The sequence below is a fragment of the Amphiprion ocellaris genome, chromosome 7, assembly GCF_022539595.1.
Source record: "Amphiprion ocellaris isolate individual 3 ecotype Okinawa chromosome 7, ASM2253959v1, whole genome shotgun sequence".
Lineage (NCBI taxonomy): Eukaryota > Metazoa > Chordata > Actinopteri > Pomacentridae > Amphiprion > Amphiprion ocellaris.
The window spans coordinates 3601380-3623438 of record NC_072772.1 but is presented as its reverse complement, the minus strand read 5'-3'; the positions used below and the strand labels follow the sequence as shown (position 1 = coordinate 3623438).

The window sequence follows — 22059 nt, the reverse complement described above, 5'->3', positions numbered from 1 at the left end:
ATCTTGGTTTGATGATCCTCCTACTATACATTCTCAAAATACATGAAATTGATCCTCTATTTATTACACTCACCAAGACCTACTTCACTATTTTAATGCAGAAAGTGCAGTTCATGCTTATCAGTTTCTATTTGTAAACTGAATCTGTGCACATCAGCTGAAATATCCACTTACTGCTGTGGAATCTTAAATGGAAGCTTCCTTCAGAGTAAAGTATGACACTTTAGCACCATGTGGCCAATCTGGCCTTGATTACCTCCACAAAGCCCCAATCAATAGATTCCAGAGCTAAGATGATCCGTAATTGTAGCAGTCCAATGCTTTTCATATCACCACTGTCCCCAATCAGACATTAATGATCAATTAAGTCTGGGTTATTGAGCAAGTAGAGATCATTGAGATACATTGAGATAATGTGGTGGTGGTTGAGGGATTAAAGACTGAAAGGCTCTTGGTATGAGAAAAAGGGAAAGCAAGCAAAACAATAGAAAGAAGCAGCATAGAAACAACCCGTATTGATCTTCCATTACAGCTTTACAGTGCAGTACAGAACAACATAGAGTTCTTTAGTTTTTCAAAACAAAGTATTTGAACAGTCTAATCTTATTCCATTTTAGAATGATAAGGACATCTATGGATTATTTTCAAGGCTAGAACATCCTTCTATGTCTACATCTAAGTGAAAGTAAACAGGTGCCATTCAGGAAGGTTCATGTGACTATTTTGTTGTTGTTTTTGTTTCTTGCATAGACTCACATTATTGTGTCCAATTCAATTCCAGTGCTCCATTTCAAAGCAGATCAACCAATCAGGACCACACAATGTGCCACTGAGATTTGTGTGTCACCACTAAAAGGAACCTGAGCAACCTACAGTTACCCACAACACTGTTCTTCTTTGTATAGATCTACAATATTGTGTATCCTTGCAGAAATTTTTTTGCATTATTTCTACAGGTTACATAGGGTTGTTGCAATCATTAACTGCCAAAAGTATTGTTAAAAAGATAAAACTCCTTAGGTCCTAGCAAATAAATGAAATAAAAATGTTCAGAACTTGCCAATAGATATCGTGTTTTTATGGTTTCATAACGTGAATATACCTTAACTATAGCAATTTGTTGGTTTGAATGTTAGCAGACTACAAACATACAACTATTATTGTGAAAAATCAAAAAGTGCATAACAATAAGTTACTATTCTCTTCAGCTTTTGTATGACCATATAATGCATATCTATTCTGTAGTGTCAGTACAGTCACGAGAATTGAAAACTGGGAGTAAAATACAATTTACAATCCCAACACAGCAAATGCTGGCAATGTTTATTAGTATCAGATTTCATTATTATCATCATTTTCTCAGTCTACTCTCCTTATTCCTAGATGTTTTGGCAACACAAATGTATTCACGCCCTGCCAATAAAGCAAGTTCAGACTGAAATTGGAAAAAAAAGGAAAAAAAAGAGAAGGAGGAAATTTAAAAATAGAAGACAAGCTGGAAAAACCCAGCAGCTTGTTCACAAGTCTGACGTCATCCTGAAACACTTTAATATTTAATTCAAGTGTCATGAAATTAAAAGGCTCAAGGAGAAAAGGCAAAGGAGGGAAGATGGAGAAGAGACACAGTGAGGAGGGGGGGAGGCAGATAAGCCACGGAAATAAGCAGCTCACCTCTCTTTTTAATTACAAATATGTTGATAATGAGATATTATCTTAAAAGAAGAGGCCCTTGATGAGCATTATCAGACAGAAGGAGAAGGGGAGTGTTTACAAACTGTGGGTGTCCTTCACACAACATCTAGAGTTTCTGCCGTTTAAATGGTCTGGATTGGGTTTTCTGAAACTGCATACATCACGCTTTACATCCTCTTAGATACTGTAACTGATATCCAATAAAAATGGAGAGGAACACCCTCCAGAGAAGAGAATAGATCCATTTTGATAGAGGGTTTTTACTGGACTGGGACTCCTCCCTGCTAGCTGGCAAGTATGTCCCAGCAAAGCAGAACAGTGACCTCCTGTGGATTCTAGCAGACAATACAAATGCAACATGACGTCACTCTGAAGCAGAGGCTGTTATCATTTGTAAACAGCCGTCCTGCAAACATCTATATAGGCAGTGTGTAAATATGCAATGAAATACAATACAGTTGTTGAACTGACATTGCTTCTGATGCACTTCATGTGTGAAATGACACGCTCCTGGCTTTGATTAATTAAAACTCAGGGTACATTTAGCTCCCCGCCCATCCTCTCCATCGCATTCAATCACATCACGTCCAGCATGTCACATCGCCATAATGTGTATTACACACTTCAGAGAGTGTATGTCAGGACATGTCCCAGGTGTGAAAGGGCCCATGTTCAGCCTGACATGCTGCTGGCAGGTGATTAGCAGAGAGTCAGACCTCGCTGCCCCCCCATCAGGCATTATTACACTGAGGGCTCCATCTCCCTAATACATAATTACTAGAGTCATATGAATGTCCTTCACATGTCTGCAGGGCAGTTAAAACATTTACAAAGAGACCGAGAGCGGTAGCACACCACAGACAGAAAATGCTAATGTTCTTTGAAATCAACCAAGTGAAGGTAAATTCTGTAGCCTCCAGATCTAGAGTGAGACTGCCTCCACATAAGGCCATGATGGAGCGGCGTGAGGTCACTAATGATTCTGTCAATCAATACGTTGGCTGGTGTGTCACAGAGGTCTTCTTACATCCTGTCAGGGCTGTCACTCTGCCCAGCCCACATCAGGCACAGTGAAGCCCCAGCACACCTACACCTGCACCACTACCATACAGTACATCTTATCTAGGCAAGAGATTATAACAAAATGGATTATGTCAATGAAATCTGCAGCCTACCGACCCAGCATCAATCTGCAGGAATAAGAAAAGACTATAAACTCGCATGTAGGAAGCCTTTTCAATCAATTTACACCAAATGAATGAAGCAAAAAGATTAAACGTGAACTGCCTCCATGAGGCTTCAATAAACCTAAACTAATTCAAGGCAATCCTTAATCTCCTGACCTGGGTTTTTTGCATTGTCCCTGGTATTACAGTAACAGGATTGCAAAAGCATTGGCTCCAGTTACACCCATCCTCCAGCGGTGAAAAGACCGGTGGGGGTTAGCATTAATTTCCAAAGCCTTATGTTTCATTTGCATAATTACCATAAATCATTGCAGGGATGTTCTGGTCCACAGTAGAGGGGAGGTGGGAAAGGCTATTGGTAAAAGACAATGTTTGGACGGCTGACAGCACATGACAGACTGCTGACTTTGCTGGCAGTGTGATAATTAAGAATAATCTTGTGGTTCTTGAGACAGTGTTAAGTATGTTGCAAGGCAGGACCTCATGCCAAGGGAGCTATCCTTGAGACCATCTGCAAACAATAACCAACGGACTGGACATTGCTTGTCTGGCCAAGTGATTGCTTGCATTGCATATTTGTCTCAACACAACACTGTAGGTCTGAAAGTGGGACCTAAAACTGCTGTAATAACAATGATCTGTGCAGCTTTACTAGCATGTTTACTATATTAGATTTGCTTTGTTGTTTACTATTTCTTTTCATTAAAGGTATTTGTGTCAGGTTTATTCATTTTCTGAAATTAGTTTTTCAGCACAGAGGACATTCAAATACAGACTTTAATTTGGAAAAAGCTCAACAGTATTGAGACTACTAAGACTAAAAGCCTTTGCATTTGACTATCTATGTAACTGAATGGTCCAATATGAGTTTTATGTGGCACATTGAGTCTGAGGAAAAGCCATTCACACAATATCAATGCTGGAGCCTTAGCGTAATAACAATTCTGCACCAGAGATACAATGCATGACCTTTGCTGCTTTCTACCATCTATAGTATTGAAAGGTTGACTTGTGCAGTGAATAGAAAAGACCGTGAGGATTAAAAATTATGCGAGCTCAATGACGGGGCAACAATTTGTACTCTTCACTGGATTATGTGAGTAAAACGAATGCGAGGGGTTAAATCCTTTGACACCGGGTACAGTCTGTGCAGGCTGCTGGCTCAGTAATCTGCTGAAGTTCTAATGCTTTGTGTAATGATGAATTTGAGTCTGCTGCAGAAACATCAGTGGGTTATTTCAGGACAACTCAAAGCAAGACCCAGACATTAACCTGGAGACCTAAATAGGCAGCATGATAGTGCTATGAAGTCAACTACTGCTTTATGTACCTGCACTGTACATAAAGAGTAAATGTACAGTAACTCCACGAAAGTTCCCCTAAACTTTGCCTAACCTCCTTTATCTCCCCTACCAGGCTTCCACAGCTGCTGCAGCTGCCTGACCTGATAAAACCAAGAGAACAGTAGGTGGGTGAGGGAGTGATAAAGAGACAGAAGCAGAGAGCGAAGAAAAGATGCAGAGAGGCTGGGAGAGAACCACGAAGAAGGAGACGGGGGAGAAAGAGAAAGATGTTAAATATGAAAGTAGGAAGCAAAAATAAACTGTGACATGACAGACAAAAAAAGGAGGAGGGAGATGTTAAGAGAGCCCTGATGGAGAGGACAGAGACAGAGACACATGACAGCTGGCAGACAGGGAGAACGGTGTTGCTCTCCTCTGCCCAGTCTCACTGCACCTTAGCAGCCCAGATGGACTAATTTACCCCTCTGTGCCCTTCACCAGCCAACACACACACACACACACACACGCGCGCACACACGCACGCACGCACGCACGCACGCACGCACGCACGCACGCACGCACGCACGCACGCACGCACGCACGCACGCACACACACACACACACACACACACACACACACACACACACACACACACACACACACACACACACACACACACACACACACACACACATTTATACATACATTCACTTAAACACGTCTGTTTTGCACAAATCTAAAGTAAATACATGTTCTGTGCCATCATCATGTAGAACTACCCCTGCTTCACTGCCATAGTAATCTACAATATGTTTTATTTTGGTTTTATGCACTGATGTTGGATTGTTGTAGCACCATCAGGCACAGATACACTTAAACAGAATACCAAAGACAACAAACAAATTCAGATACACACAGTTGCCAACGCAAGATTATAATTACATTTCTTTGAGGTTGTGATCCCAAAAATGTCAACATGTGTGCTCTGCTCCAATCACTCCCCAGAAAGAGAGACACAATAAATAAATCAATTAAATAATCCCACTTTGATACTGGACCTCCCTCTAGTGTCGGAACGCTGCTACTACATCACAGATCATCTACATCAGCACCACGGCAGTGGACAGCTCCATTACTCAAACACACTCCACCAATAAGCTAAAAACCAAGACAGAAAAATGGACTACATTATCTAGGTTTAGACATTTTTAACCTCATAAAACAAACTTCCTGAGTACATTTTTAGATCTTCTTCAATGGATGTTTGTTTTCATCCTCATTACGCAAGTAATTCAGTGGCAATCCTGCTAGAAAAACACTTCAGCCAGTCCCCAAACAGTATTGATTGATGTCTAGTTATAAAAAGACATCTATCATCTAGACAGTCTAAAATTGAAGCTGCAGCGGTCTGCGTGTCCATGTGCATGTGTCAGTGCGTGCATGCCCTCTCTCTTGTGTGTAGGTGGTCTGGCTGGCCATGTTGACACGGTACAGTATTATGAAACAATAAAATTCAGACAGCTGATTCATATGTGAGCATAAAAAGCCAGAGTTTTGTTAGGTTCCTCTTTAATGAAACCTATAATTTCTGTCTCCCTCTATGGTGCTGCTATAGAGCGGAGGGATTGATCATAAAGAGAGATATCCAGAGCTGCTCTGTTTTGCAGGATTGCCATGGCAATGAGGGAGCTAAGTTACAGTGTGCAAGAACATTTACACAATGAAGAGTTGCATGCCAACTGTGTCTTTCTACTGAGAATAGTACAGTGATCCCTCCTGAAGACATATGAAAGTGGAAAAAAAAATATACATACAAGGACATGGTTTCATGCACGCACACATGCAGCAGTGTCAAGCAGCAAGGGTTGGTCAAAGACTGATGTTATAGTCACAAAGGTTAGAAATTCAATAACTTTAGAGACGGCTTCCACATCACTGTGTCTCAAGAAAATATGATTCCATTTCTTGTGTGCCTGTGTGTGTGTGTGTGTGTGTGTGTGTGTGTGTGTGTGTGTGTGTGTGTGTGTGTGTGTGTGTATGTGTGTGTGTGTATATATGAATGTATAGACACGTTGAAAATATATTGCTGGGTCAACAGAAATGAAACTGTTAGAAATTCAAACAGGGTGGAGCTGTCACATCCAGGAAAAGCATTACTGTAAAGAAATACAACCCAAATACAAATACAATACAATACAACACTGGCAGAAATAGACAGACAGAGAAAGTGTGTGAAACCAGACAGTGTTAAGATAATATAGCAAAATACTGCTGGACTATTGCAATCAATCAGATTTTGTTTTTAAAGCTATGAAATTATGTGAGAGGAGAAGTTGAGCCTCTATTTTCTAACAGAGGAGAGCAGATCTACAGTATCAGCACATTCAACCTGTGAACCAACGTCTGTTTTTCATCTTCCTTTCCTCTTCTATCTCCCTTGACCTTAGGGTCGTAATGCAGACAGACTCTCTCCCTCTCTGGCTCTCTCTTTCTCTCACTGATGATCATCTGCCCTTGTCAGCAGGTCGAAGTCACTGAGCTAAGCATTTCCCTGTCATCCCGAAGGATCTCAAACAAAACCAATATCTGTTATCTGTGTGTGTGTTTGCTGTAAGCGTGTGTACAAAGCTAAACAGTGCTTGATGACTTTATCCGCAACCTTTCTGGCCTGAATACTGACAACCAGCTGCATGTTATGCGTTACCTGCCGGCTCTGCAGACAGCATGCATTTATTCCTGCAGCTCACCACTCTGAATTCTCTTCACTCATAACCCATCTGACCTCCTTTTATCCACAAGAATCCAAATCAAACAGTCTTCTTCAGCGTAAAAGCTTTTCTCTGTAGCGACTGAGTGGACAAGTACCACCTAAGTGTGCTCATACACAGAACTCTCCCAGCCGTCTCTGAGATTTAACCTGCCTGTTGACTTCAGGCCTAGAGATTAGTAGAGAAGTGTACACACACTTGCTATTCAGCGAGAAGCCTGCAGACAACGTCAGTATAGAATTATAATGACCACAACAGACGCAGTAGAGAAAATCTCGGGGATTTACTGTGGTCTGGTTAGATGGAAGATGGGAAGATGTGCAGAATGAGAATGGCTGTTGCACAGATTTCAGTTCTTAGTGGGCTCTTGCTGTGAGAGAATGTGTGTGTATATGTGAGACCACATCCTTGTATATTTACTCTTTGGAGGAGGCAGGCCATGAGTTTGCACAGAATAGAAATTATCTAAGAAATACTGCCCCCTTCTGGGCAGAAACGGGACGATATGCAGCATTTGGTATTCTCTCCACAAGGCAGCAAAAACCTATAGCAGGCCAACTCTTACATGTTAATACAGTTGCAAGAAAAAGTAAGCAAGCCATTTTGGAATCATCAGTATTCATAGATAAATTTATCTTACAATAAGATCAGATTTTATGTCTAAGTAACAGTTATGGAGACAAATAACTAAAAACACATAATTCACTGCATTGTTCACGTCTACTCTGAATATCATTTAAACATTCACAGTGCTGATTGGAAAAAGTACGTGAATCACATACAGGAGTTAAAAAAATGGAGCGTTATCAGCAAATAAGACTGTGTGTGTGGGTTGAAACTACTTCTGCCTATAACAAACACTGAGTTTCCAATTTACAAGAAACATCTGCTGATGCCCTACAAAAAAGACTTATGATCAAGAATGGTTGATTTGCATAAAGCTGGAAAGCATTCTAGAGTAACCACAGTGATTTAGTACGTGGGCTGCTCTTTCTAGAAATGGGTGCCCAGCAAAAATGACACCAAAAGCACAACACAGAATGATAAAGGAGGTAAAACAGAACCCAACAGTTATACCTAAAGGCTTAAAGGAGTCACTAGAGCTTGTTAACATCTCTGTCTATGAGTCTACTAATAATCAAACAGGTGTGATGTTCACAGTAAGAAGCCGCAGACGAAACAGTTGCACACTTCAAACTTGGTAACAGCACCTGAACACTGAGCAACACTGGAAAAATGTAGATTGTAGGACTGAGGAGACTAAGGTTGACCTGTTTGGGGAGAGCACACTCCACTACATATGGCATTCATTCAAAGGTGAAACCAGAGGAGGGAGCATTGTGACTTGGGGTTGCTTCTGTGCCGAGACAGCTTATCATCATCGAGGGGAAAATGAATTCCCTAGTTTATCAAGGTGCCCTACAGTGTAGTGTCAAGGTGGGTGTCCATCTGCTGAAGTTCTGTAGAAGTCAGGTGATCAAGGGGTACAATGTACTACAGAAAAACTTTAAACAAAGAAAGTCCACCCTTTGGAGAGGCCCATTCAGCGACCACATGTACAATACAGATAATATAGAAAGACCACAAGACACCTGTTTCACCAGGATTGACTGAGAATATGACTGAGCTTCTATAGTTCTGAACGGAAAAAAATGGTCCAAATTTCCTCCTGAATGTTGTGCAGGTCTGATCTGCAGCTGCTGGAAACATTTGTTTGAGACTACTGTTGCCAAACAAAGATTTGAAATGTTATTAAATCCAAGTATTTACTTATTTTTTTCTACTAGCGCTGCAAATGTTGACTGTGGTCCATAAAGATATAAAAGTTAATCAGAGTTTATGTGTTAGAGCTCAAGCATATTATGTTTGTCTATATTTGTGACTTTGTTGAAGTTCAGTCTGACTCGCCGCATGTAGACCGTGGGTATATAAACTTGCCATTGGCTGTGTATTTTACATAGCTTTCTCCTCCCCTTCCATTATCTGCCTGTTTCCATTTGCCAACACTGCACAACAGCAACCTACCACACTGAAAACTAAAAGTTTTGCTGAGGATCGTGCAATAATGCAGCCCTGCTATTTTTTTTTCCGGTGCATTAACCAAATTAATCTTAGTTTACACCTTCCTGTGTACAAATGTTCCACCGAAACAACACTTCTGTCACTGTTTTGTAATGCAGAAGTGCCCACTAAGTGAGATTAAAGCTCAGGTAACATTTTTCCGACACGTTAATGCAGAAAACCAGGTCATTCCAAACAGTTTAGATGATCTGTAGCCACTTTATATGCTACACACATATACCACAAGTCTGCACATGCAAAGCCTTGGTAACATAGCTGTAACACACAGAGAAGAACAACTGTAAAAGCCAACGTGTGTCCATGTGAGCAACATGACACGCATCCACAGACACTCAGCCTCCACGAAAACCATCTCACATGTGACATGCTGTCATGTCGCCTGAATGCCCCAAATCTGTAATGGAGAATATGTTTGACGTGGGCATGACTTACTGGGGTGCTGCCATCTGACAGGGTCATCATGCTGATTGACATGCTCATCTTGTCAGAGGACGAGAGGGAGGGTGGGGAGGGGCTCCTCTTCTCCACTTCCTGTCTCTGTAGGAAGTCGCGCCAGGCCCGCTGAATACTACATGTGGTGATGAAGAGACAACATACACAATAAAACAGGTATTGATGATGATTCAGAATAAGTGTGGCTGCTGCATTTCTGAGCTGGTACATTAACACAGGTAAGCTCACTTCCTTAGATTTAGTCGATCTAAGAAATCTTCATAATCAGTTATGAAAATCCATGTAGTACAGTTTCAAACAGATCCAATCTCAACACATTCATACTGTAATACCATCTGAAGCAGTGGTTGCCACCTTTTTTGGTGAGTGATACCTAAAATTAAGCAATACACACTTGGGAACCCTCATTACTGCACAAACAGTATGTCGAGGAGTTTCAAAATATACCATTATGACCTTAGACTGCTTCATATCAGTTACTTTATAGAGGACAAAAGCTAGAGATAGAAAAAAAAAAACACCAAACATTAATACCATTTCTAGTAATAGACATAGTTTTTGGCCCCAGTTTACTACTTCTTGTGACATGTCAGCTTTATCTTCTGACACTGTGGAGGGGTCTTGCCCCTCAGGCTGGAAACTACTGACTAAGAACAGGAGCAAGAATCATAATCATTAATAGATAATAGACAGATAAAAGACACAGTATACTCACATCAACACTTTGTTCTCAACAGGTGGCAGGTTGATATTGATGTTGTTGTCTAGGTCCATAGTCAGATGATTACTGCAGGAGAGAAGGGAAATAAGGGTTAGAGGACATTCAAAGGACACAAACAGAAACACACACTTACTGGTGCAATCTGGGTTATCAGTAATTAAACAGCACCTTGGTCCCATCTGCAGAGAAATGGGCTCTTGCAGTAGCACAAAAGTACACTCAAAGTAATTCTAACTACCTAATCAAATGCTTGGTTGCAAGATAAAAGGAATTCTAATGTACTGATTTAGATCAAGGTTGCAAAAATGTTGGTTGGAAAAGTTGGAAATTGCACTAACTTAAAGTTGTGTGTGATTTACATTTAAATTGACATGTAAATTCAAGATAACTTAATGAAATTGACTTGACAGGTTCATTTTTCTTTACTTTAAGTTCAGAATTTTAGGTTCTCTTCCCTGTCTTAACATGCCTGAACAATATCAGACATTTGAGACTCATAATTTAAAAAAAAAAAAAAAAAAACTTTTAAGAGTAAAGACTGCTCAGTCTGTGTTAATTACTGAGAGAAACCCACCTCTGCAGCTGGAAACCTTCATCATTAACATGCTTGTAGCCACTCTGGAGGCTCTTCAGCTGATCCTGTATGAGAGGGAGACAAGAGGGACAAACTCAGAGTCATGCAATTAGACATAAGAAAGCAGTGAGCATCTCAGATATGTGGGTTTGCTGCAGACACAGGATAGGGGAGGGAATCCCTGCAGTTGGTGTGTGCGTGCATGTTTAAGTGGATGTGTGTCAGATCATTGTGCTGAGCTCAGGGACCCCTCAAGCAAGTGGTTTGGCAGCATTTTGGCTCGGTCTGATGTTTTCTTGTGAAGTTAGTAAAGTAAGCTTTGGAAGAAGTTGCCCAAATCTGCTGACTTGGCATTTTTCTAGCTGTTCGACCCTGAAGCACAGAGAGAGAGAGAGAGCAAGGTAGAGCAGAGACGATACAGAGGGACATCATTCATGTAGAGAAGGCATACTTGTACAGATGTGGCAGCCATGTCGGAGATTAGAGCAGTGAAACTTTACACTTTCACAAAAATTACTTTTAGCTCTCCTCCCTTTGGCTTCATTCTTGCGTTTTAATAGTGCTGCGTAATGAGGACAGGCCTGCCTCTACATAATTGAGCAGACTAATTCAATTACAAAGGAGCAACAAAGTTTAAGTGGAGCAGCTCTTCCTGATGAGCCAAGAGGGTCACATCAGGGCACTGAGCATCTCCAAGCATCAGCACGGTAGATTTGTGTGCGTCTATGAGTTTGTTTTTACAGTCAAACAGGCAGAATTCCTCCCTTTTATTTGACTTTGTCTTACTTTGATCCATTACAGTATAATGACTTAGGCATGAAAGAATATATTGCATCTATTAGATGGCAGACTGGCTTGCAAGCTTTAAGAAATGTATTACATCTATGAGATTTACTACCGCATTAAGACAAATTCCTGCACTTGGTGTTTAATATTCATTACACAGTGATCTATATGCTTCCCACATAATAACTATGAAAGGGTCTCAGAAAAAGTGTCCCTTTTAAATGTAGCTGAGTACATATAGAGTTTAAATATACTCAATGAAACAGTGTCCTACTGAATTTTCAACTAAATGCAAAGTTGCTGCTGAAACACTCCACTATCATAAAAATATCTTGTTTGGCTGTTTGCCTTTACTTAGTGCAGCAGCCAGTGCTGTTTTTCTCATTACTCTGCCTCCCAGAAGGAACAAGCAGCTCATTAGACAGAATCAAGGACTCTGACTGGTGATCAATGATTGCTTCAAGGAGTTTTCTTTTCTTCATCCTTTTCTGTTTGTCTTTCCCTCTCAATTCATCTCTCATGAAAAGAGGATTGCTGAAAGAATAACTGCAGATCAACTGTAGATTGTGCACAACCCAAAACTTCCCTAAACTTTCTTTTTGCTGTGAGAGTCAGTGTCAAATCAGGATTCCCAAATCCATCTTAATGCTTTTCTGGGCAAACAGAGGTCTTTTTTTTCTAATGCAGTCCATCAGCGTCACTCACACATATCCAATCAAACACTTTTTGACAGACTTTTAAAAAGTGCCATTTAAAAATTTGGAGACAGACAGGCAGAGAGGATGAAAAGGAAGTGAAATAAAGGAAGAGGACTGAACTTAAAAGACATTCAAATATCTTAAAGTCAGTGAGATGTAGAGGGAAATGTTAGGCAAAATAGATAACAGACAAAGAAATGAGCGAGTGACACTGATGGAGAGATAAGGCGAGTATAAATGAGGAGGAGGGATGTTTGTCTGTGAGTGTTTGATTGTGAGGTTCGGGGTAATGGAGTTGCTGGGAGACTGAATGAGCCGATCATTTCAATTTCCCCTTAGAGTTACAGATGGCCCTGTCACAGGCCGGGCCAGACAAACTATTAGTCAACCTTAGAAATAAGCACACGCATGGACACACTCAAGCACACAAGCAAACAGAAGCACAGACACACATTATGCAGATTTGCACATGGACACACATTCATGTATGGAGCTGTAAAACCTGTAGCACATGAGCATAACGTCACACAAAGAATCTGCTCCATTTATGTCCTTGATTCAGTATCAACAGCTCAACTAAAAGTATCGCTTTCTCTCCACTTAGCTCCATATTTAGTGTTTCTTTCAAACAAGTAGATGATAATTATCAGTGGTGCAAAGTGACAACTTATATCTAACAGAGATCGTGTTAAAGTGACTCCTTCTGCAGCAGCTAAATGTATTATAGCTTCTTATACTTCAATCACAAAATCTGAACAAATATCTATTGGCAATTGTATTTTTGTATTTTCAATGCAAATCATTAGGATTAAATTGATCAAAAATTCTCTGAAGACTTTTGGTGCAGGCTCAGATTCCATTTAAGTCTAATCATCTTAGTTTGCTGACTCCCATAACAGAGTATGTAGGACTTTTTCTCTTCTTTACAAATGTTTTCCATTAAATAGGGATTGAATTACATTAACATTACATTAAACATTGACTGCAATCAATCCTAACCTTAAGGTTGCATTTAAAACTTTACCCCAGGCTGAGTTTCTTTAGATCAATTTTTTTCTTTATCTTCTGACACTTTTTTTTTTTATCATTGATTAAGTCTGTCTATGTATGTGTAGTAGATGTGTATGTGTAATAGATGTGTGTGTGTGTCTGTGTGTGAGCTTCCATAACTCCAACATGGATATCCGGAGCACATTATTCACCACTTAAACAAAATCCTGACCTCAGCAGGACATTTCCAATGATCTTAATACATGATATTGATTTCAAAATCTGTACTAGTATACATTTTGCAATTATTGTGTACTGAACCAAATGCGGTAAGCAATTTATTTGATCTTGTTCAAAACTCTTTCCTTGTGCTATCCACACCTGTATTCTCCATGTGTGACTCAGTGGAAACCCCCATCCCACTTCTGGAGCAGGAACACCAAAAAAAGTACCGGAACATAAACCAGAGGTTTGCATAATTTAGTGGCAGAGTCGACAGAAAATCTATAGTCATTTTGGACTTTGGCAGTGCCAAGCATGCTTCTATTGATTGGTGTGTATATTTGTGTGTGTGTGTTTGTGTGCAGATATGTGTGTTGGTAGATTTATGGTAGAGTCAGGCAGAGTAGAGAGAGAGAAGGACGCAGAGAGGAAGAGTGAGGGATGCTGATGGAGAAGAGACCTTGAACCCACAGGACATAACAACAGAGGAAATAGAGCTAAAGACAACCAAACACAGACCACGAGGTTTTCTTTCATTATCTCCCCTTCCCTCACCCCCCTCTTCATCAATCTTTTCTCCTTAACTCCACCATCCCAAAAAAAATGGAAATAAAACAAGACAAGCGCGATGAGGCGATGAGAAGCTCACAATTAGTAGAGATGATAAAGGCAAAAATAATTAATGGCTCACACTGAGAGAAATGTTCTGGCATTAGGAACACACACACAGCCGTACAACACAAAGCCATTAAGAACAGACTTGACAGGATTGTCAAGCAGGACAGGAGGGTTGAGCCCAGTTGAGGGATATTTACAACAAGCAGGTCTTTAGGAAGGCCACAAACATTCAATACTACCTTCCCATCTGAACGGAGACTGGGAACTCTTCCCTTTAAGCTGCAAGTTTAAATTCAAAGTTCATCCTTCATTCATCGAGACATAATCCTTTACCCATATATGCATTCATCCTTCAGTTACTGGATGCCTTTGTGTACGTGTTCAGTAGCTTGCAACTTTTTCAAAGAAATACGACACCGATGCAAGAAAGTTAGTTTCTTTATTTTTCACTTTATTATATATATAAAAAATGTGTTTGTGTTTTGTACTTTGAAGCAAGGATTATTTTTCTAAGTTCTAAGAGGCAGTTTTCCATGACAACTGACACTATATATCACCTGCTCTGAGGACAAAAACTGCCGTATTGCTATGGCTATGTTGATTTGCACTATATGCTGCCCACTACAATCTTGTTTCTTTATGTTTCTTATTGTTATTACATAAATTTTACAGTCTGTTTTTGTTTTCACTGCCTTATAGTTGTTTTTATGATTTTTATTGCCTTACAGTTCTGTGTGGTGCCCTGCTACCTTGTTAATATAATGTTCTAAAACCTGGCAGCACATCACATCTTCTATAAGACTATAAAGAACGGCTCCATGTGGCTTGAATTCAAAGAAGAAAACTGGCACAAAAGGAAACAGGCTTTTCAGTGGTGTGTTTTTGTGTTTTTCTTACCAAAATTAGAAATTTGATCCATCATCAGCTCTGATTACAATGTAAAAATGAATGTTAGTTAATGTTTTTTGAATGTAAATTTTCTGAAAGTTTATGTTGTTTTACAGATTATTGATGTTTTGTCAAATTACAAAAAATCCTAAATTACATTTCATTTGTGGAAAAAAACTATAAATCTGTAAATTATTTCTACACCAAAATCTGTATTTTAACAATTTTTTTTAAAAAAATTTAAGACTGAAAAATTACATTATTTCACTATTATTAAATCTCCCTAAGTAATCATTACTTCACAGATATTTGCTGTTATTTTAAATAAAAAAAATCTAATAATGGGCTTAAAAATGGAAGAAAATGTTTAAAATCATATTTAGAAGTTATTAACGGGATTATATTCAAATGTGTAAAATATTGTATTTATTTAAAAAATAATAATTTTGCATTAACTCATCTTTATATCATCTTTTTAAGAGTGTTTTAGATTTTTTTTGGTGCAGTTTAATAAATATGGCCACTTACACCATTTAAAAAGACAGATACTAGGATCAGGATTAACTGGAGATAATGTTCTGGAAACACGAACAAATGCTGTTGATCTAACCTACATCAATGTCTTCATTTGGGCATTAGCAATGCTGGTAGCAGTATTTTACAGGATCACGTGAGGAAACTTATCTGGCTTGTGAAGTAGGATTAAGTTCATAGAGCAATAAAAAGGCTGTACTGTGGTAGCGACAACACAGGAGACAGAGAAAGGAGGAGCCGAGTAATGATGCTCTGAAGGCTGATGTGGTTGAAAGTTTATGAATGGATTAAAGAGGAAAAGAATATGACAGTAGCTTCTTCATTGGCAGAGGAAAGAAGGGATATGGAGGTGGAAGAACAGGCCTGTAGGCTCTGAAAGAATTAAACTGGAACAACGCCAGCCAGCCAGAGCAGCACAGAAAAGAGAGAAACGGTCTTCCTGGGAAGTGGCCTTCATCTCTCCTGTACATGGGTTGTAAATCTGTCGCTTGAACCTCTGACTGATCCACACACACATACCAACACTCACACACATGATTTAAATAGCTCTCCTGCTCCTTTAAACGCCCTCTTAACTCAGTTCAGTAGACAGAGTGACAGACAAAGAGGGAAGACAAATGCTCACACACACAGAGGTACAGGCACACACCAAAAGAGCTTATAAAAACACTGACAAATTCACAATCCGTTTCATTGCTGTGGGATTTTTTTCCCCTCTGTTGCACTTATAAGGTCACAATCTTCTCCTTTTCTCTCTGCAACATAACAAACGCGATATATTGTCAAGTTTTTCCACTTAAGTGTGTCGACTCCTTTACTCTCAGCTCCTCTTGTTTGTCTTGTATTCCTTCCTCTGTCTCTCAGCCCAAGTTGGTTTTCCTCTTCAATACTTGATGAGCTTCCTGATGTGAAGTGCTGGCTACAGATTCTTGCTCTATCGTCGGCCGGCAGTGTAGAACGCTGGCCAGCTGTGTTTGCTTTCCTGGTAAACTCAATTAACTCTGGCACACAGTCTCCAGAATGTTGCACACACACATAGACACAGAGATTTTAAAAAGAATACACACAGTGTGCTTTCTTTTTAAAATCTACAATTTACCAGATAATTGTTGCTCTCTTAAATGGGTGCGAACCAACAACATATAAAGTCATCAAAACAACATTATATAAAGACAAAGAAAGTTAAACCTATGAAACAACACACAATAAGAACTAATACAAGGGCAATACAGTAAGTAACACAAATATCATTAGAAAAATGTAGTCTGCACCCTCTGCTGTCATTAAGATGGTGTCTGAGTGTTCCATAAGGATGTTATTAGATTACTATGATGGATGCATTCATGTAGCAATAGTTGCATCTATGCAATATAAGCTACATTGTACGCTGTACTTTATCCCTCTGAACCCCAACAGCCACCAGCAGGTTTGAGAAGCAAAATAACATAATTTATCAGAGAATTTTCAGGTTCCAACTTTACAATAAACTTTGAACTAATCATGTGTGTTGTCCAGTTCCATCTGTAAAAATAACCAGATCTAAGCTAAGCTTATAATGGCACTTTATCAAAATCACTTTATTCTATGTGTCTCATTTAAAATGTTGTCTTAAAGGTCTTTGTATGAAGGAAATTTTGTAAAACAAAACAAAAAATCCCTATACAATCTGCACTACTCAGCACGTCTAGAAGCCACTACTGATAAAGCTGTGACCAACAGTCATGTGACTTCTTGGCTGAACTGGGCTGAACTGCAGGTTGTGTTTACACAAAGCAGATTAAACAAATTAAAAATCTAAAGTATGTAGAATCACCATGTATTTTCCAGTTGTGGTAACACATAAGAACTGTTGCACATGCTGATTTCCAGTTTTCTCAATTTTTGTAAAATAAATAATCTAAGAAATTCAACTTCTGGTTTGTTTTGATGAATTATGGAATTACAGCTGTGTCATACTGCACAGAACACATTTTCAAGTTCTCAGTCTACCTTTAAAGAGTTCTTTTGGAGAAACTAACAATGCACCAGCCTTAATCAAACAAACAGCCACCAAAACACCAGATTTCCCTCTCTGCATGCATAGATGATTTCTTTTTAGCAAGTTGGACAGTGACCAGGTCCTTCCAACCTATAACCTTGAGGCCAGGAGTTATTCCAGCCACTTTTCAGCCAAAAAGCTGTCATGACCTGGTTCTCCACTGATGGTAAGCTAACTGGTTTAAACACCATCGTGCCATCTGCCATGCTACATAGATCCCCCTCTCTCTCTTACTAACATACACACACACAGACACACAAAGACCGATCCAGAGGGCTTGGAGTCAGCCTCGATCAGTCAAACCTCCCTGGGGTCCTTCGGCCTAGCCAGCCAGCCAGCCGGCGCCAACTCTGCCATCAAGCTCACATCCTCATCGCTCTGTTCTGCCACCGGGACACAGAACCTGTCGGTAAACCCTGCATTTGTGTGTGGGAGTGATAGCAAAAGCTGAGAACAGCTGCTGTTATCTCTAGTCATTCCTGGCCAGACCTGGTGTCTTGTGGCACCTGCATGTGTGTGTGCACACATTTGCCAGAGTCTGCTGGGATTCGGTGTCCAGACTCTGGCAAAGTCGTCCCTGAGTGACCCTGCAATCAGAGCTGGCTGGAACTCGTTCTATTTCACTTTCTCATAAGCACACACAGACACTCACAAAGGCACGTACACAACCAGAGTCTTTCTTTCTGCTCTGGGAGTTGGGCTAATGACTGACGGTGTCAGAGACAGAGAGGAGAGGCACAGCAAGAGAAGGAGGAAATGGGGCAGGGAGAAAACCTAAAGACAGTCGTGCAAGCTAATATACCAGCATGGTGTAAAGCACAAAACCACATCGCTGCTGCTTAGTATAAATAGGAATACATGATGAGGAAATGATAACAGGAATACTAATGGACAAGACAGGTGACAATGGAGAGGGGTCAGTCTGTGGGTATTACACGACTGAATATACTGTTTATAGCTATATGCACAGACACACACAGAGGTCCCTGGTTGTTCAGACAACAGACTGAGCATCTTTGTGGTGTCCAACTGGAGCACAAACTGGTCCGCTGTGGGGAAGCAGAATTCTGTGCACAAAGTATGACTCTGTGCAGGAATACAAAATTAGAAATTTGGTCTAAAGTGGGAGATTTAGTGCCTGAATAATCATCAGTTTATTCGAAAAGCACAATCATGTAAGAGGAATGTCTACTGGACAGAAAAGCTACAAAGGACAACAGGACTTTCAGTGTAGCCAGCTGAAGGAACAACTATGAAAAATAACATGGTTCATGCATCATGCAATGCAGCTAAAGCATACGATATCATTTTGTCTGTTCACAAACGCACATAGTGATGTAGAAGTGTATTAGTGAGTAAATCAGGCCCAGAGTTTCCTGATCACCAGTTATCAGAGTAGAGCAATGTGCTCCATGGCAGAGGGATTTTTGATTGACTGTGAAGGAACACGCAGCCCAAGGAAATATACATTATCACTTCTTCCCACCCTTTATTCCGAGCAGCATTTTCCTTGTGTAGTTAGCACTCCCTGCTCTCCTGGTGGGCCATAATCAGAGCTGTAAAGGCAGCCGTTAACATGCCAGAACAAACACACAGTAAAGCAGCTCCCTTTTACAACAGCACTCAATACTACCTGTCCTCCACGGCAACTGAGCAGAACACCGCTGCACTAACGACTGCACTGCTGGGCGAGGAGCAATATATATGCAAAGAGCTGAGGGTAAATGTATGCAACCATAAAGTCTCTTTTATTGGGCATTATGGTCAAATGGAGGGATCTGCATTGTTGCTTAATAAGATTGTAAAGGCAGTTGTGGAAAGAGTAGTAAAAGAGGTGCCGACTAAGGAATACGAGCTCCCCAGGGGCTTTTTAGTTAAGGTGAAATGTTCCTATTTAGAACTTTATTTTGCATCTGAACGGGTTTCGTTAAGGAGCTCTAAAGTGTATTCAACTTTATTTGTATGCGTGTGACCTGAGAAGCAGGTTTTCTGAGCTCCAGGTGGAAGGAATCAGAGCAGAACACTCACTGAAAGGTTGCCATTTGACCTAAAAAGCATCCTCCAGTGATTTAGCGTTAAAGGCATGAAACTTACAAAAGACACATTTAAATAAAGACTGGTCAAATCGATGCAGCAGAGGCCAACTTATTTTGACTTTTAGTCCACAACATGAGTCAAGTTTGAAAAACAAAAACAAACACATATCTTTTGAATAACACAACTTGCTGGTGTATTTTGATTTAAAACTACTACTATACAGGTTTTCTCAAAGCTGAGACACACAGGTCACGTCATTTGACTCTCATCTCTTAGTGTGACAAATCTTCCCCACAGCCACTTTTTGCATTTACTTCCATGCACTCTGCTGTGTCTGGGGTGACTAATAAATTGATTTTTACATGTAAAATTAGTGTAGAACCTGTAAAGGTGCAATAACTAAAGTGAAGTTCGGCAGGATTTGACAGTAACCTCGAAACACATGGTTATTTTTTTTCCTTGCAACTCTAAAGCCACACACAAATGACCAATTAATGGTCACACACACCACTCACAAACACTCCCTGTCCCAGACCCACATACACACAAAACAAACAATTATAGTCTGGCTTGAGTTGTGAGTTAAAGCTGAGACTGTCCATTAGCAATGGTCCATTGCTGTTTCAGGCTTAATGAAGTAGAAAGCCAGAAGAAAGAGAAACCCTGCAGACCTGATTAATGAGAGGGGGAGAGAGACAGAGAGAGAGAGAGAGGAAGAGAGTAATAGGGATGAAGACAAAAGGAGAGAATAGGGGTCGAAAAGAGGGAGAAAGAAAGTCATGCATAATTAGAGGTGACGAAGTAAGAAGGGAAGGGCAGGGAACTAGCGAGGGGGAGATTTTACTTGATTTTTAATTGATCCATGTAAAGCTGCTATGTGGTACGCGCTTACCTAGTCTTAATTCCTTCAGCGTCTTTGCTAAATTGTCTCCTCTCAAACCTATCACTGTATCTGCTTCTTTGAAAGACTTTTTAAGAATCTTTGTGGCCGTGACCGCAGCTTAACACAGCAGAAAGCCTGGCTTACCTCCCCTCACCTCAGCAGGAAATGATTAAAGTCACGGTCCAGTTACCTGCTGGTCGCCCTCAGCTCTGTGGGCCTCGGGTGGAACCACCCACCTGTGCTGGGCCTGTCAGGACGGCTGGGCACACAGTCACACACACACGAATGAAATCGGTCACCTGTACAGGGCTATGAAGTGAGCATTAGGCAGTTAGCTGTGGCTGGGCTCTAGCTAAAGCTTGGCTATGCTCTGAAAAGCAGCAGCAGGAATGGCATAGCAGGCTGGCGAGGCAGGCAGGCAGTCAGTGTGGGTGTTCATTAAAACACCCAGCACCATTCACAGGGAGAAACAAGGCCATAAAAGCAATTAATCTGCCCATAAACAAGCCATTCCGCCTGTCCAACACACCCACAAACACACTCTCATGACAGTGGGAGCAGGGGGAAAGGGGAGGAGGGGAGCTGTGCCTCTTGTTCCTCCCGGCTCTCTTTCTCATTATCTCTCTCTGTCTGATTCTGTTTCTCTGAACTACCCAGATAAATCCAGAGATCTTAGGGTTTTTTTAATCTAAAAAGTGCTGCTATCTAAATCCTGCACTGCAAAGTTGTAGAGATAGACCCGAGACACAAGGTGGCTAGAAAGATTGGCATCAGGCTCGCTACAGATCACCAGACTGAGCTGAGATGTAGCTGACCGACCCAGACGGGTTTTTGAGAGCTGTCAGTGATGTCACCTCAAAGTTTTGTGCACATTCATCTCTACTTATCACTTGTTTCCTTGCTCTGGTTCTGTCCTTAAAGATGCATGTGCATCAACATTATAATATGATACCGATGTGGTCATTTTTTTCTGATAATGATAGATTTAACTAATTATTGGTTTATAAAATTAGGATTCATTGTATCAGTTTCAAGTTATTCATAACAAATTGAGTTTTTTTTTTTTTTTTTTTAAAATCAAATTTTGGGTGGCAAATACTAAAGACAAAGAGAGGCAGAAAAAAGACATTAACAACTCGCAGCATGTGTTTTCATGACCACAACACAATTCCACTAAATATCAAGATCTGGCAGCATTAAATTCTGCAGGTATTTCAGTGAGTCCTGTTTATCTGGGAGCAAGTTCTATTATTGTATAAACTGCAAATATAAAAGCTTAAAACCAAAACAATTTGTTTATGAGAAAAAAACAACTTTGTTCTCTCAGCAGCCCCTGCTCACCATGGAGCCTTGCCAAAGTTCTTCTGTGACCTGAGGACGTCTTTGTTTTTAAAAAACATCTTCACTAATCCCCAGACATTCTCCCCTCGCGGCAGATGATAATTACAACACAATGAAAGTATCAGTCAGAATATCTAAAACGCAAATTAATTTTCCACTGCTGAGAACTAAGAATCCTTGTCAGCTCTGATACTAGTGTTATAGTTAGTATTGATGAACCCCCCCCCCCCCCCCCCCGCCACTCCTCTTTTCCACTTATTTCA

General features: G+C 40.3%; 1 protein-coding gene across 2 annotated transcripts in view; it reads right to left on the bottom strand.

Annotated features, from left to right (window-relative positions):
* schip1 (schwannomin interacting protein 1) overlaps positions 1-22059 on the bottom strand; it is a 221218-nt gene that overhangs the window by 139969 nt on the left and 59190 nt on the right. For both annotated transcript variants that reach the window (XM_035953303.2, XM_035953304.2), the window contains exons 6-8: positions 10762-10826; positions 10182-10253; positions 9446-9581 (exon numbers count right to left, since the gene is read on the bottom strand). In XM_035953303.2, the coding sequence (XP_035809196.2) occupies positions 9446-9581; positions 10182-10253; positions 10762-10826 (273 nt within the window). The remainder of the gene's footprint in view (positions 1-9445; positions 9582-10181; positions 10254-10761; positions 10827-22059) is intronic.